This window comes from Carettochelys insculpta, chromosome 9 (genome assembly GCF_033958435.1).
Source record: "Carettochelys insculpta isolate YL-2023 chromosome 9, ASM3395843v1, whole genome shotgun sequence".
Taxonomy (NCBI): domain Eukaryota; kingdom Metazoa; phylum Chordata; order Testudines; family Carettochelyidae; genus Carettochelys; species Carettochelys insculpta.
The window spans coordinates 24,974,038-24,991,495 of NC_134145.1; the positions used below are offsets into that span (position 1 = coordinate 24,974,038).

The following is a 17,458-nucleotide window of genomic DNA, read 5'->3' on the forward strand; positions in this document are numbered from 1 at the left end:
AATGCATTTTTCTTCTTTTTTTAAAAAAAAAAATAAATAATATGAAGGCAAACTCCAGACAGATTTTTTTTTTTAATTTAGAAATACCGAGCATGTTTGTGATTCTAATTATTTTTACAAGTATAAGAATAAAAATTAGAACACTGTAATAACTCAGAATACTATAATAATTTAGGCAGGCATTAATCTGAAAATCTCATATGTTAATTTCGTTTGTGAAACAAATCTTTTTTAATCAAAAGCTTATTGAGAGCTAATAGTTACTGTTAAGTTTCCAATAGTTCTTAAAATAGAGCTTAAACATAGAAGTGTTTTGATATCTTTTAGAGCAGGCCAATTTTTTTTTGGCAATATGCTCATTCTTGCAGGTATTTTGACACTTTTGCATGTAAACATCTAAGTTGGAAGTGAAGATAATTTGTTAAAATTCTTCAGTGATATAATTAATAAATGTAAATATAAGTATGACATAAACATAAAATAAATTAAAATCAATACATAAATATAAATAACAGTATAAAATAAATAATAGTGAATAATTAAATAAAATTCAGGGCTGAACTTGTGCTGGTATACGTCTCTGGTTGCAGAAGGTCTTAAAATTATTCTGTCTGTTTATTAGGTACCAGTTGTTCCAGTAGCAGACAAAATTTGACCCTTTCTTTGAGTTCAACCAAAGAAAAAGGATCTCAGTCTTGTGTTTATGCAAATGGAGGACTTTTCAGTAAATATTCTGGTTCAGTACAAAGTTTGGCATCGGTAAGTAATAGCTTTTCTTGAGGATCTGTTATACAGTAAACTGAAGAAACTGCTGAACTTTAATTTTCACTGCCTACCATGAGTGCACACAATGATTCTCTTGAGCTGAAGAGTCTGACTGTATATGCTGCACAGTTTCAGAAGGCTAGAGATTGGGGGTACACATTAGAAAGACCCATGTGTGGTGAGGGTTAGCTTTTCTTTGACATCGGAGAAAGTAAAGTTTCATATTAGAGCACTTTTGAGCAGCTTTGAAGAACTCTCACAAATCCTCTGTTTACTGCACGTATCTCCCTCTGGACATTTTTTACTTTTCTATGCTAGGACAGCTCAGAGGAGGTCATACAGTCCTGGGGTTTGGTAGCTTGGAACCTTGCAAAGAAAACTTGTTCTTTGAGTGCTGATTCTTGTGGGTATTTGCTGTGAGTGTGCACCAAGACGAGAAATTCTTTACCTGCAGTGTCAATTGTTCTGCGCTCAGCATCCCCTGGTGCTTCCAAATCAAGGCATTAAGCATGGTGCAGACTGCCCACTTCTCCAATTCAGGGCTGAAGCACTGGATTCTACTAGACAATGTCTCATGGAGCAAGAGTGGCATATAACTGATGAAAAGGCAAAACTTTTTTTGGGGGAGGGGAGATATTAGGAAAAAATATTTCCCCAGGAGGTCCGTGAAACACTGGACTGTGTTACCAAGACAGGTATTGGAATGTCGATCTCTAGAGGATTTTAATTACTGGCTTGACCAAGTCTTGTCTGAGATGATTTAGTTGGAATTGGTCCTGCTTTGGGCAGGGGACTGGACTCAATGAGCTCCTGAGGTTTCTTTCAGCCCTAGGATTCTATGATATCATTGGTATCTGAGCTAGCATCCATTAAAATGAATGGGACAGTTCATGTCTCATAGATGCTGTTTCATGCTCTCTGCAGGCTCAGGCAGATGTCTGTCCATTACTTTGTTTCAAAGACTTTCTTTGCTATTGGACATTTTCTGAGACTCTGAAGAATAACTGAGATTAGTCCATGCTTTCTACATGGTACCCGCTCCAAGGAGAACATAGCCCATGCTTTGGAAAACACTGGTTTAGGCGTTATGCAGATGTGACTGGGAGACAATTAGCTTGTCAGACAAGATGTACACTCCATGATGATAAACTGGGATACTGCATAACTCCAGCAAACCTGCTCACTTCTCTTGTTTTGGGGCTAGCACCCCCAGGTTGTGCACATTACTTCAGGGTGGGAGGTCTCTTGCCATTTTTTTTAATATAATGATCTCTGTCATATTTAATCTAGCTAGTATATAGAAAGATCAAAATGGAACTTTCACTGTGTAGTGGTAGTACTTAGTGAAGTTGTAACTTAGATTTAGTTTTTAAACTTGTTTTTCATATGGTTTTACAATCAGTTTTTAAAATTAAGCTTGACAGCTAACATTACAAATTTCTGAACATATTCTTATTATGGTAATGGATTATTAGTGGTTGATTGTGATGTGCATTTGAATTTCCTAGCAAAACTGAGTGTTAACACTTCAAGGATATCTTTGTTACTGTTATCATTGAGTGTGGTGTCATGAGAAGCAATTAACATTACTCTTAACATGAATAAAGCCAATACTTAGTTAAAAGTTTTGAAATATATTCTGTTATGGTAACTAATTAAATAACTCTGATCATAGTGCACTGCACGAGAAAAGTAGTATATTAAAGTACCCTTTGTTGAACAATGCACCTCACTTTTTTAGGTCCAAAGCGTTACTTCCTGTCACAGTTGTGCTTGTGCCAATTCCAGTTCCTGGGACAAAGCCGATGAAGATATTAAACTTGTCAATATTCCAGTGACCACACCTGAAAATTTATATTTGATGGGTAGGTTATGATACATTGCAGTTCTCATTTTTTTTGCTGGATGCTTTCATGTGCTTTAAAATTGTAGCAAATTACCTTGAATTATAGTAAAGTGACTCCTTGACAATATTATCATGGTATGCTTTCAAGCCACTCCAGAAGCTTGATTTTTTTTTATTTATGCTGGGCTAAGTACCATCTGTATACAGATATCCATGAATTCTTTTTTTTACCTAAAGCCAATAAGCACACTATATAAAGAGATATAAACCAGCTAACTGGACTTAAGATAAGTAGTAAGATTTTTATTAGAGCTGTTTGAATAACCATCGTTCTTCCTAAGGAAAAGGTTTTAATAAAAATTGCTCTGGGTTGAAATGAAAACAATTTTTTGACAAATCAAAAAAGTTTAAAAAATGTTGTTTTGGGTTTAATGAATTTTTTTCAGCCTAAAATAAAATGTTTAGTTCCAATTTTTCTCCATTTTTAAAAATTCTAAAAATTATTAAACTTTTTATAATATTGAAAGACTGTTCAAACCAAAAAGTAGCTTTGAAATGGAGAAATTGAAACATTGCTTTACAACATGTAGATTTTTTTTTTACATAATTTGGCAAAACAACACACATTTATGAACTGTTTCAGCATCAGCAAATCCTTTTTCTTGACTGAAAAAAGTTCAGTCAAAAATTTCATGCATCATTCATTTTAGTTAGTTTAGAAAGGAAAATCTTCTGTTGTGATACGTAGATATTTTTAAAAGATAAGTCAACAATATATGTTTGTTACATTAACAGATTGGTAGCTAATCATAAAATTCTGTAAGTAAGAGAGTCTTATAGAACTCCTGTGTCCTTTGTTTTAATCATTAATTACCTCTTATCATGAATGTAATTAAATTATGAACCGTTCCAACATTATTTTCTTAAAACATTTCCAGGTGTACTGTAATTAACCTTATTTTGCATGTGGTTAGTTATGGATAGTGAAATGTAAAGTAATACAGAGCTTTCCTGTTGATGCAATGGAAACATTTGTGACCTTTTGTAGGTATGGAGCTTTTTGAAGAAGCTCTCCGTCGATGGGAGCAGGCACTGACTTACCGTAGCAGACAGGTTGAAGATGAAGCAAGCTGTAGTTCCATTAAACTAGGAGCAGGAGACGCTATTGCAGAGGAGAGTATAGAAGTAAGTACTACACAGAGCAGGTGTTCTGCTTAAAAGAAGAACATGGGATCTTTTTCAGGGGCATAAGGTAACCTGTCGCATTTATTAATAATATAATAAAGTAGCATATGGTTTTCACACACAGACACACATGCATGTCCTGTTGATGTTATAATTATCAGTCTGTTGCCCACCCTAACTTATTGGGCAGATAACTCAGGAACCTGGGGGGGATGGGGCATTGAAAATTGGCTTGTGTTCCATTCTTGGCACCCGTGCCAGGGGTTCGTGCCCTTAGTATACTGAGCAGCCAAATCACTATCACAAATATTTGAGTAACAGAGCTCAGCTTCAGCTCAGCTGAAATTGCCTCTGAATTTGAGCTTCATGTTGAAATACCTGCAGTTGCAGCACTTTTTCTCTTTCTACTTTACCTCGTGCTTCCTCCTGTTCCCCTACCCCAGCATTAGCCTGTTTTTAGCCCCACAACCAGTAATTGTTGCTCCATTAGGGTTCGTGTTGGAGGGTATTGTCAAACCTTTATACCATCAAAGGCCATTGGCATTTCTTGAACTAGTTCTCTGCAATACTGCTTCTTTCCTCTTTAGGTAAAAAGGAAAACTGTGGGAGATGGGATTAGGGGCTCAGTATGAATGATTCCTGGGAGAGAGGACTAATTAGTGATAATACACAGGGTAATGCATTAAACTTTGTTTCCCTTGCCCATAAAATTCTATCCTAAAATGCCTTAGAGTAAAGCATGCACTTCCATTTTAATCACCATGATGTTCATCATCACCAGTGTAGTAAATACCAAGAATAATAACTTTAACTTAAAAAAAATTTTTAAATGTCAATTTAATGTTACTTATACCTGTTATGGTATATCTGTAGTCAGTATTTTGGCTGCCTAAGCTATTTGACAGTGTCTGTTGAACTTTTTATGTCATAGTTAATGGAGTAGGGAGAATTCTTTGAAGGCTTTATAGTCTTAGTTTTTAAAAAGAAGTTAGAAAGAAACTTGTTTTTCTGTTGTACAATATAATTTAATTCTGCTTGCAGGATATCATTAGTGCTGAATTTATTCATAAGCTTGAATCTTTGCTTCAAAGAGCTTATCGTCTTCAGGAGGAGTTTGAGGCAACCCTTGGGGCATCTGATCCTTCTTCTCTTGCTAATGATGTTGGTGAGTTCTTCTATCTTTATATTTTTGTTATTCTTAACATGATCATCCAGAAGGTAAGAAAACCACCCTATGCTCAATACATATACTGAACAGTAAAAGGACTATTTATGTTATAGAGTTCAATATTTATGCCATTATCTAGCTTCATATTATTGCATCTCATTTGGCTCAATCTCCAAATTTTACATATATTTATAAATTGGTTCACAAAATGTATTTTTTCTGGTATATTTATATTTGTGTGTTCTAGGATTTCTGAACCCAAAATATATTGCAATAGTACTTGTAGAATAAAAATATATGGATGTTAAAGTCTGAGGCTATTTTAAACCCACTTATTAAGATATGATACCTATAATGGTGTGCTAAGGCTTCTTTGAACTCTGTAAACTGCTAACATTAATCCTGAAATGTTATTCAGAATTGGAGAGTTCAGGGATTGCAAGAAAATGATGGCTTAGACTTACACAAAAATAAAAGATGAAGTTTTTGCAATTATCCATTTTCTTATAACCCCTCTGGCAACTACAAGAATGGCAGTAAAATTAAGAGTTGCTGTTTTAGCTGCCTTTTTTTTTTTTATGGGAGAAGGTTAAGCCCACATTCTTGCTCATTACTTGATCTTTCCTGTTCCTTTTCTCTCCTGTGCATTCATTGCTATTAATTTCATTATTTACCAAACACAACAAAGATTTTAAATAAGGTTTGGGACCGGAACTTTAACTCTCTTGCCCACTTTGAGTGTGTGCACATCATCTACAAGAGTCCTGCAGAAAATTTTAACATTTTATGATCTGCTCTTCCCTTCCCAAGCTTAGTGTTGGAGCAAGGGAGAAGGGGGGGGACAGGGACAAGAAAATAAACTAACCCATTTTTCACAATAAAGGGAGGAGTTAGCAAAAAAATCATAGCAGCTCTGCTCTTGCCCTCCCTCCTTGTGAAAAAGGTACGGACTGCTGCTTTTTTCCACCCCCTTCCCAAAATTTTATGTCCACTCCTGAGGGAGAGAGTTGTGCCCGCCTCCGATAGCAGCCCGTGCAGGGTGTGCTTTCCCTACAAAATAGAAAAAGCTATAAAAATTCACTCTAGGTTGCAAATCGGCGTAGTGTCCTGGATGTGGGAGTGTGTGTGACAGAGACAGTGATGCTCTTTTTATATACATGAGACCATATTACATTATTCCAAAGGACCCCCTCCTGGTTCAATGCATAGTGCTCGCTGAACAAGTCAGTCAGTATTTTGTGTTTATCTCTATAGTTACCTTTGGTGTGTAGCTCCAGAATTTATTTACTCCCATTATTCAAACACTGTTGTAAAGGCAGTATTAATTTTCTCATGGGCTTTTCTATGATACTGCTCACTATAGTGTCTGAGTGCTTCACAAATACTAATCAACCTTTGCAATACCCCTGTGAGACATGGAGATTGCATTTTCCCCATATTACAGATGGAGCTTTGAGACACAGAGGCTGTGTGTACACTAGCCCCAAACTTCGAAATGGCCACGCAAATGGCCATTTTGAAGTTTACTCATGAAGCGCTGAAATGCATATTCAGCGCTTCATTAGCATGCGGGCGGCCGCGGCACTTCGAAATTGACGCGCCTCGCTACCATGCGTTTCGTCCCAACGGGGCTCCTTTTGAAAATTTCGAAGTGCCGCGGCCGCCCACATGCTAATGAAGCACTGAATATGCATTTCAGCGCTTCATGAGTAAACTTCAAAATGGCCATTTGCGTGGCCATTTCGAAGTTTGGGGCTAGTGTAGACGTAGCCAGAGAGGTTATGGTCCAAAGTATCCACTAATCTTTAGTGGTCTCTTTGAGACACCTCCCACCTCAATTTTCAAAGTACTTAGGGTTGTAAAGCAGTTTATATGTTTAGGCATGGCTTCCACAGACTCTATTTGTGGCTGCAACATCCCAGATTAGCCCCCGGGTTTCAAATCAGGCACTAGAAAATGAAGAATATAAAATTAGTGGAAAGCCTATGAAAAGTTTGTGATATGCCTAAACATCATGTAGCAACTCTGGAAGAGGCAAAGGTAGAATCAGTTTTCTAGGGCAGCATGTCCCCTTTGCATTTGAATTAGGCAGCTTCTCCTCTTTTTTCTGAGTATCAATTATGAGGCACAAAAAATAAAGGACGTGCTGTCTCCCCTGTTCTCAGAACCCAGGCCTGGCCCAGCCCAGGTCAGCTCAGAGCTGCCAGTTGAGGGAAAGTTCTGTTCTGCCATTAGCCATAGCATGCTAGTGTGGGTGGAACCTTAGATTTTCTCTGTCAATCCTAAAAACTCAAAGTATGAACTGCAGTTATTTCAAATGCTTATAACTTTGCCAAAGTTGGGAGCTGAGGGTTTTTCACAGGGATAGATGAAGACGCAAAGGCCCCTGATCTAAAATGAAGTTAAAGTTAAGAAACACAAGGTATGTTTTGCCTTAACTTTTAATGTCACCAGGGGGCAGTACTTATCTGTTAATCCTGCAAGTATTCTGTAATACTAAATATAGTTCTTCATAACAGGGGAGTTTAAATTTAGGTCAAAGTTAACTTTCTGGCACTCTTTTCTTACACCTGTCACCATAACTCATAAAATAGAAAGAGGTATGGATGTTATATTTTGAGGCCTGAAATCAGTTGTATAAATTTCCACTGGCACAGGGTTCCTGCGCATGTCAGCTGTTTATTTCCTACAAACTTAAGTTTTAAACATTGATTATAAAATACTAATTTTCTAAGAACTCTGTGTATATGAAACCTTTTAATATGTTTTGTTATGGTTTTGATTAAACACCATTTTAAAGACTTCTAAGACAGACTTTTTAAAGATTGATAGTCCATTTTTTAGACATGACAGACTGATTACTTGTTTACTAAGAGTCTGGTTCAAGTAATTACATTTTTTTCAAATCTTCATTGTGTAGCTCCTTTAAGGGAGAGTTAGTCAATTGTGTTATGAATCTTACTATGCATTTTATTTATGCTGGCCAACTTGAGTGGGAAAACCAACCAATCAAGCATTTTGATTGGTAGTGCCTTCTAGTCATATTGTTGCTATGACTTTTTTGTTGGTATCTTAAATTAATGACCTAAACACCCAGGCTGCATCTACATGCGGAACTAAAATCAAAGTTATTAAAATCGATTATTAACACTGGGTTTCATCCATTTGATTTTGAGCATCCTCATCTTCCCATATGCTTTCCAAAAGATTGACTTATTGCTTCCACACACAAGTAACTTAAATTGAGTGCTGCAGCAGTGTATTGTGGGATCCTTCCCCACAATTCCCTGAGTCCCATACCATTCTGGCCAGTTTCACTGGTCCAGCATGGGAAAAAAATGCCCCACAAGTAGATTTGGGTATCTGACCACATCTTCCCACTTTTCATTCCCCTCTTTCCCCTGCTCTGTTAAACAAATGTCCCTTTTTCCAAACGGGGGTCTGGCTTGCCTTTATAAGAGATGTGGTTTTATAATTGAGGGGAGGGGAGGGATAGTAAACATGTCCCAACCAACAGGTTTAGGAAAATGGGATGCAAAAGCACTGGATCTTTGCAGGCTTGGATCTGGATTTAGACCTCCTGCCAAAGAGGACCCTCAGAAGAAAAACATGTCTAAGTAGACACGGGTGCTACACTGAAACTCCAATGAATCATTGACAGAGTTATGACTTGGGGTGGCTAAAAGACCCCTGGCTACTGCCAGCCCTGAAAATTGTGACCACCAAGGAAGACATCCCCCATCTGGCTAAAAGACCCTAGACTACAGCTAGGTTTGGACCTGCCAAAAAGACCCTCAGAACAAGAATATTCCTCACTGCAAGCCTTACTTTGAGAACTGTGGTAATTGTATAGCTACTACGTTGTCTTCATTGAAACGTGTACGGCTCGGAGCAGCTAAAAGACCCCTGGCTACAGCCAGCATCCAAAAATCATGACCACCGAAGGAGACATCCCCCAGGCAGCTAAAAGACCCCAGACTACAACCAGCACCCCAAAATCGTGACTGCGGAGGAAGACTTCTTCTGTGCAGCTGAAAGACCCCTGGCTACAGCCAGCACCTGAGAATCGTGACCACTGACAGAGACTTCCCCCAGGTGGCTGAAAGACCCCACACTACAACCAGCACCTGAAAATCATGACTCTCACCATGTGCAAGCTGCCTAGCACCTTGCACAGCATGTCCTTTTACTGGTTCCCGGGTCAACCCACATGATGCGGCTGGGCACAGGAAAGTTAGGCTGCATGGTACCTCTGGGGGCAGGGAAGGGAGGGAATGTGGGGGTCAGGACAAAATGTAAGGATCTTAAAGGAAGTTTCTCATCCAAGTACAGCCCTTGCCCACAGACTAGCTGCCATGTGATGTGGATGAGGGAAGGTTCCAGAATGCGTGATGCCTCTCGGGGAGGAAGGGGGGGTGGTGGGACAACATGTAAATGACTGAAAGGAGGTTTCTCATCCTATCCGACGAGCATGACCGCTTACCACAGCCTACCTGCCACATGGTACAGGGAGGCAGCGGCTGGCAGCTGGTGCCAGGCAACGCAGAAAAAACACAGCTAGCAGGGGTATAGGCAGAACTACAGACCCCACGGCCATGCTAATAGCAAAGAGAGAAGATTTTTCAGCCTTTCATGACCCTACAGCCACAGGCTTCCAGGTGTCGAATTGAAATGGTCTTCCTGTTGCCTAATTCCTCTGCACCTGAGGGCAGTGGAGGTTGAAGAGGCCAGAGCGGAGAACTCTGGGGTATTGTGGGGCACATATGGGACATGTCTGGAGGCTAATGAATTTGATGTAAAGACATGGTGCTTCCTCACTACCCTTCATGGAATTTTAAATTCAAACCAAATGCTACACCCATCAGGTTCTTACTATATTAGGATATCGATATTATGTTGATTTTTTTTTTGTTCTCTATAAATCAAGCTAATGGAATTTACAGTGAGAACAGACACTTGGAAAAATCAGGTAACTGACTTAAAATCAATGTCTCATAGTGTAGACGTACCCACAGTTTTAATTTGGGAAGTGTTTCAGTTTCTCTTCAGTCAAACTGAAGGTCATAGTCTCGGAAAAGTTATGGCATTACCTGTGGAGTAACTTGCAAAGAATTATTGTGGCAAATAGTTTTATTCTAATAGTTCTTTTTATAAAACCTTTAGTTTGATGTGGGATATGGCTAGTCAGTGGACTGCATGTGAACTTTTAAAAGTCTGATATTTAAAGCTATTAAATAGAATGAAATGATGATTAGATCCAACTTTCCCATGTTAATTTTTGTGACGTTTTGGGAGCAGGGTCAGAGAAGGGTAGAACAGAATGGAGGTGATTAGAGACACTTTGACAGGCACTAATTCCTGTCTTCTACCTTGTCATGGAATCTGTCCTTAATAAACCTGAGAGAAATCTATGGGTTCACTTAATGTCTGCTTTGTTTTATGTTTGCAACCTTACTATAAAACCTGCTCCAGTCCAAGCCAGGACAAAGGATCTGATCCACTGATCATCTATTATAGATGAGAATCGTATCACATCTTAAATCAGGGGTTCTTAAATTGGGGGTCGTGGCCCTTAGTGGATCACAAGCTTGTTACAGGAGGTCACCAGCTGTCGAGCTCAACCTTCAAACCCCACTTACCTACAGCATTTATAATAGTGTTCAGTGTAAATAAGATGTTTTTAATTTAAAAGGGGGAGGGGTCACAGTCAGAAGCTTGCTGTACGAAAGAGGACCCCAGTAAAAAATGTTTGGGAATCACTGCCTTAAGTGCATGATCTTCCTATAAAGTGTTATGATTCTGATGTATGAATCTTCCTGGATGTAAATGTATAGTATGGACTTCTGTATGGAATGATTTTAACTCTTCATGGCTAATAACTTTTCAGATTCTTGTAATTACTACTTAACAGGGAGTCGGGAGGAGCAGGGAAGGAGGATGTATCAGGCAATTCGTGGGTCTCCAGGAGTGCTGGGAGGGAGGGAGTGAACTCCAGTTCCTGAGTGTGCAAGATGCAGTTGGGGAGGGGTGAAGAAAGGGGGGCAGCAGGTGGAAGCCCGGTGCGCACCGAAGCCTGCTGTGGCCCACTGAGGTGAAAGTGCGCTACTGAATATTTCCTGCTAGTAGGAACCTGTGCATCAGAGTGAGAGTATATTCTGTGGAATTATCCTCCTGTAGTCTTCAGCAGTTAGCTGAAAATTCTTGGATGTTGATCTCTCGCTCTCGCTCTAGCTCTCCCTCCCTTCCTCTCCCCTCCTCCCTGTGTGTGTGTGCGTGCGCGCGCGTGTGTGTGCGTGCTCACGTGCACTTCAGTGAGCATCAGTGGTTGCAGAGTGTCCTATATGGAGGCATTGCATTGGCTTAGTCAAGCTTGGCTGGTGACTTCAGCCCACTGAATGGCATCAGAAATTAACTGTATTAGAAACACTTAACTGATAAGCTTTGAGACACTTCAGTCCTCTAGTAGTAGAGAAGTAGCCATGTTAGTCTATATACTATCTATCTCTCTGTTACTTTTCAACATGTAAGGCACTACATTCAGCCGTTTGGAATGGAGTTCCATCAACTACATGAAGTCTGAAGAAGTGTGTCTATCCCATGAATGCGCACAACCTAATAAATTATTTTGTTAGTCTTCAAAGTGCTACTGGACTGCTTTTTTGTTTTCAGTCCTCTAGTGTAGATTGGATTTAAAAAGATACTCTGGTTTCAACACTATGCATAAAATAGATAAGAAGGATGGATCATACCAGTTATTGGGGGAAAAAAAAGAAAAAAGTTATTGTAGAAATTTAGCATGTTTGCTGTGAAAAAGTTAACATTGTCACTCCAATAATTCCCCTTCAAAATGTGCTGCTGACAGAAGTTGTTGAATTTTGATACCAATTCAGAACCCTGTGGTAGCTGGTGGATTGTTTTGAAAGAATGTTAGTCATCATACTTCATTAGCATTATGCAACACTTACAATATTCCATTCTGGTATTATTTTTAAAAAGGTAGAGGATCAAAATAAAATGGAGATATATAATATACCCTAGTGTTTTTGAAGTTTTCTGGGCAAATAGCCTTGAAAACAACTTCTCCTAGTTTTGTCTTTCATGGCCATGTATTCTCAATTGACATTTTTTTTTAATGCAAACTTAATCTAAAATATTTGGAGTGTTTTCCAGTGTTTTTTTTACCTAGGTAAATTCCATTTTCAGAGATTTTTATGGGCCAACGCTTGTTCCTGATAATCAGTTTATATAGCCTAATGCTGTGCAACTCCAACCAGAAAAATAACCTCTCTCTCTCACAGGAAAAGTCGCTAATTGTCTGGTATAATTTCTCCTGCTCCTAGTAAACATATAATTCAAATATATGTAAAAACATACAAATTATGAAATATATCTAGACTTTAATAACATGCTGCACAAATACTTTAGAGAAACCCAAAGGCAAAATAGCTTTCTCTTCATGTTACCCCCACTTCTTCGCTAACCTGTCTTTAAGGACTGCTGTCTAGTCAGATTGTCAGACTGTTCAAGTTAATTGTGAAATTAAAAAAAAACCCTATTATTAATCTTGCCATTAAATAATAATAAAATGCAATTTACTTGAATATTTAGAATGCTTTCTACATTTTCAAATACATTAATTTCAGTTATAACTCAAAATACAAAATGTGTAGTTCCTCCATATTATTTTTCATTACAAATATTTGTATTCTAAAAAATACGCAAAATAGTATTTCAGTCCACCCCACACCAATACCATTGTATAGTCCTCATTGTGAACATGCAATTTACAAATATAGATTTAAAAAAAAATAACAGCACTGAAAATAAAACAATGTAAAACTTTGTAGTGGTGGGCAACCATGGATCATGAGTTGGATACATGAGTTGCTCACTTCACCTCAGTGGGCCACAGCAGCCTGCTGTGCACTGGGCTTCCACCTACTGTTCCCCTGTCTGCACCCCTCCCCAACTGCATCTTGCACACTGAGGAACTGGAGTCCGCCCTGCCACAAATTGCCTGATTTGCCCTCCATCCCTGCACCTTCCTGCTCCGTTAAGTAGCAGTTACAAGAATCAGAAAAGTTACTAGCCATGAATAATTAAAATAATTCCATAAATGATCAGTCCATTTTGTGTGTGTGCGTGTGTTCTTTCTATATCTGACATACACACCTGCATGTATAGGTGAGCTTAAGTGTTTCCAACCTAAAAGGCCTGTCTTTGCTTAGCACTTTCTCGGACATTCACTTTTGAGGCTGGAATGTTCGAAGTCTGATCTCTGGTCGGGGTGAATTTCTCAGGCTGGAAAGTCCGACTATAAACATGTTAGGAACAAAGACAATGGAGAGAGTAAAATTTGTCATGTTTAAACTTCTTTTGTGCAAAATATTTAGCATATTATTGTATGTGAGAAGAATGTTTTTGGTTCAGAATGTCCATTTCAGTAGTCTGAGGTAAATTCATTTTGATTTGATCAAATTGCAAGTGATTTAATGTATTTTCTTGCTTTTGCATTCATTTGAAGTTTTAAATAAAAAATTCCCAACATTGTATCATCCCTGTATATTTAATTAAGATAGGATATTTTTTGCTGGGGCTAATTTAGAAAAAAAAAACTACTATTCAGTGTACAGGTGAAGGTTGAATGAAGTAGAGTCCTGTAGAAAGAACCCTCCTTCCTTCAAAACTTTTGTTAGAAAGGCTTGCTTTGTTCCATATGATTCTTGTGATGGATGCAGAGGCTCCATTTGGTGGGGCAAGCTAATGCTTATAGCTCCACCCTGAGGGATGGAGCGTGGAATAGAGATTTGGGGTTGGACCAGAAATAAGGGGTTCAGGGAGCAGAAGGGGGTTCCAAGCTGGGGCAGGGGTGCAGGAGGGGGCAAAGGCTCTGGATGGAGGTGCAGGTTCTGGGGTGGGTCTAGGAATGAGAGAATCTAGGGGTGGGGTCAAGGAATTCAGAAGTGGGCTCAGGGCTGTGACAAGGGGTTTGGGGTTTGGAGGGGGGTTCTGACCAGGGCCAGGGAGTGTGAGGTGGAGGTATGGGGTCTGGGAGGGAGTTCTGACTTGGGCAGGGGCCGGGAGAGTGTTGTGTTGCAGGCTCTGGCTGGGTGATGCTTATCTGAAGCAGTTCCCAGTCAGTAGAACTGAGGCAAACTTCTTGCCCAGGCTCCATACTGCTTAAGGAAGTGGCCACCATGTCCAGCTTCTAAGCAGAGGGACCAGGGAGCCCTGCAATCTCTGTGTTGTGTATGCAGCCCTGCAGCTCCCATTGGCCATGATTCTCAGCAAGTGGAGCTGCAGACCTGGTGCTGGGGACGGTCGCAGTACATAGAGCTTCCCATTCTCCACTGCACATAAGGCACATGGCAGGGCTTCCAACCTACAGCACAGAGATTTGCTACAGACTGAAAAAAATCGAGTGGTGGGCTGAAGGTTTCCTGCTAGTAGGAGCCTGTGCCTCAGAGAGTAAGCGTATCTTGTAGTCTCCAGCAATGAGCTGAAAATTCTTGGAAAAAAATACTTCTTTCCCTTTTTCAAAAAGTGCAAAACTCAGGACATTCAAAGTACTGAGCAATTACTAGCATGTTCCTGTTATTACTGTGCCTTTTTGTTACTGGTTTCCCTTCCTTGTCTGCTCATCTGCTTGATGCAGCATAGCAGAGGTCCGGGAAAGTGGCAGAGAGCTCCTTAACACAGGAACAATAAGTAGTGCAGATTAATACCCTGATTCAGTAATGTATTTAAGCAAATATATAACTTCATTTATTTGAGTAGACCCACTGCATGTTAAGTCCTTTGCCTTAGGGATGAGAAGACCTTGAACTTCAAATCTGGTGAAAATGGTTCACTACTTAAAATCTCTGTAGAGGTTCTTTCAGGCCTCTCTCGTGGGAGAGTGAGGCTGGAAACTAGAGAAGAATGGGAGTTTCTCAGAGTGGAAGCTCTGGAATTAATCTTTCTCCCTCTTCCCTTTCTAAAAATTACATTTTCTAGTGAGCTGTGTATCTGAATATATTAATATTCCATTGGACTAAATGTACAGATCATTTAATTTCTGAGAAACATTTCTGCACAAAAGTAGAAGAGGACTGGATTCCAAAGCCTATTGTAAAATATGAAAAGAGCAGCTAAAAATGGTAGTGATAGCCAAATCAGATGATTGAGTATCTGGAAGCTATTGTGGCACTCACTGTGTGTTATAAAATTCCCAATCAACAGCCTAGTTTCTTTTTTAAAAAAACATTCCTGGAATCCAAAGTAGTTTGCTTTGGCCAAAATAGATTTGATCTTTTTTAAGCTACAGGAAAACAGACAATGCAGAGAGGAAAGGAAGAAGCAAGAATAAGCTATGTTGACAATCTTTTTGAATTAACCATGAAGGAATTAGATCAGTTCGAATGCCAAACCTCTGCTTTAGTTAATCAAATTTTAAGTATGGAAGCCAAATGATACATGAATGATTAGGCTTCAAAACAAATGGAATGGCCAAAAGCCAGTCAAATTCTTCAGTAGATGTACTGGAATGTTTGAATAGAAATTTAAGAACATTAGTCTAAAATCAGACAAGACCCACTAATTGTTGGCTTCGTCACCTAGTGGAGGAAAAAAGCAACACGTGGACATTGGCTTCTGAAGAAAAAAGATTTGTTATGTCAAAGAAATTACTGACCATTTGAAAGCAACACCACTGGGAGGCAACTCAGAATATGAAGTTATTTTATGATGTTCTTGGAGCGCAAGAATATGTCAGACAGCAGTTAATTTAAAGGCTTAATACAGCTTAATTTAAGTTTACTCACTCTAAATTCCAACTTTGATTGTGTGATGGCAGAGTAGCAAAGTGGAGTCTTAATGATATTAAACAAACAAGTGCAAAGCCTTTACTGTGTTGCCTGAGCTCAACAAATGAGTAAGATGGTGTTATTCCAAAAAGTATTCCTCTGTAATACTATTTTAATAGCTCTATTGCTCACCCATACATTTAAAATTACGTAGGAGGCAAATGAAAGGTATAATTGTCTAGTTCTGCCATTGAGCTTTTCTCCAGAAGTTCAGCATGATGAACTTCAAGACAGTATAATATAAAAAATTTTATTATTCAGAGATTATGGCATTATACACACAGCTGACTAACTTTTGAACATTAACTTACTATGCAAGCATAGGAGAAGTTATATAAATCTTGGTTACGTGCAAGAAAACCATAAGAACAAGAAGCCGTTGGTAGAAACTTATAAGTTGCAGGTGTGACCAAAGTTAATTTCAAAAACAATTGAAGGAAAAGTATGAACTTCAAAGGGGTGTCGTGTGTATATCACAAATCACCAGTTTCAAAAGAATTTGTTGTATAGGTCAAGGAGAGTTAATCAGCAATACACAACAAAAAACATATAGTGATATTTAATGTGTGTATGAGTATGATCACATTTGTTTACTGAATATGGCAGTCTTAATATTAGGTTTAAGTTAAATATTTAAATAACAGTTTATTCAGGTTATTTTTATTTGGAGATTTTTTTTAAATTTTGTGTAAAAGCTGCCAATTTTATGGTAACAGTTGATAATTTATAGAGAGAACTGAAATGTAATTACACTTCAACTCAAAATATAAAATATAAAGGGTTTGTTTGTTTTGTTTTTAAGCTTTGAATCATGAAAGAGCAGTTTGACCCTATCCCTCCCCACAAATGTGAAACTTCGGGTTGAAAGTGTAAGAAAAATCTAAGTATTTGCACATTACCTTACTTAGTTTGATTTAGTTGTCCATTAGAAAAATATGAACCCATTCTTATAATCATATTCCTTACCTATATTTTTGATACTACTTTAAAGGACTAAAAAATAAATCCCTATGTAAAGGCATACAAGGAAGTATGTTGCTTTGCGACATATTCTACTCCTGGAGGAATTCTGCACCATTGTGTGTATGCATAATCACATTCTCCCCTACAGGTTCTTTTTGCTTCCTTGCAGAAAAATGGTTTCTGTGGGAAAGCAGAGAAGCTCCCCAAGTGCTCACTCGCTCCTCCCTGGTGGGCTCCTGGAGCAGCTGAGGTAGAAGTAAGTCACCATGTGGGGGAGAAATAGAGGGGAACTGGGAATGCACCCCCGTACCCTAACTCCCTCCCCCACACAAGCCCTGTGCATACCTGCATACCCAGACCCCCCAAAAAACTGTCTGCCCCCAGATTCTACCATGCAGGACCCTAGTACTCTTTGTGGGAATTCTCCACAAAAGATTATCTCTTAAAATTCTACATAATTTTATTTGTCAAAATAACACAGTAACACGAAAATGTAATCACATCATTTTCAATTATTTTGGTAATTTATTTCAAAATATTTGTCAGCAAATAATTGAAAATGGTGTGATTATAGTCTGTTATTTTGATAATATACAGAATTTTAAATTGTGCACAGAAGTTTGTTTTTTGGTGTAGAATTTCGTCAGGAGCAAATTCATTTGGGACTGCCTAATCTTATTATTTTAC

The 17,458-nt window shown here is 38.6% G+C and overlaps 1 protein-coding gene across 3 annotated transcripts in view; it reads left to right on the forward strand.

Annotated features, from left to right (window-relative positions):
* The window catches only part of MIGA1 (mitoguardin 1), a 55,134-nt gene that overhangs the window by 7,170 nt on the left and 30,506 nt on the right, over positions 1-17,458 (forward strand). For all 3 annotated transcript variants that reach the window (XR_012646607.1, XM_075003170.1, XM_075003169.1), the window contains exons 4-7: positions 623-759; positions 2,507-2,630; positions 3,660-3,796; positions 4,838-4,961. Coding sequence is in view for 2 of the 3 variants with exons in the window: in XM_075003170.1 (XP_074859271.1) it covers positions 623-759; positions 2,507-2,630; positions 3,660-3,796; positions 4,838-4,961 (522 nt within the window). In the remaining variant the exon portion in view is untranslated. The remainder of the gene's footprint in view (positions 1-622; positions 760-2,506; positions 2,631-3,659; positions 3,797-4,837; positions 4,962-17,458) is intronic.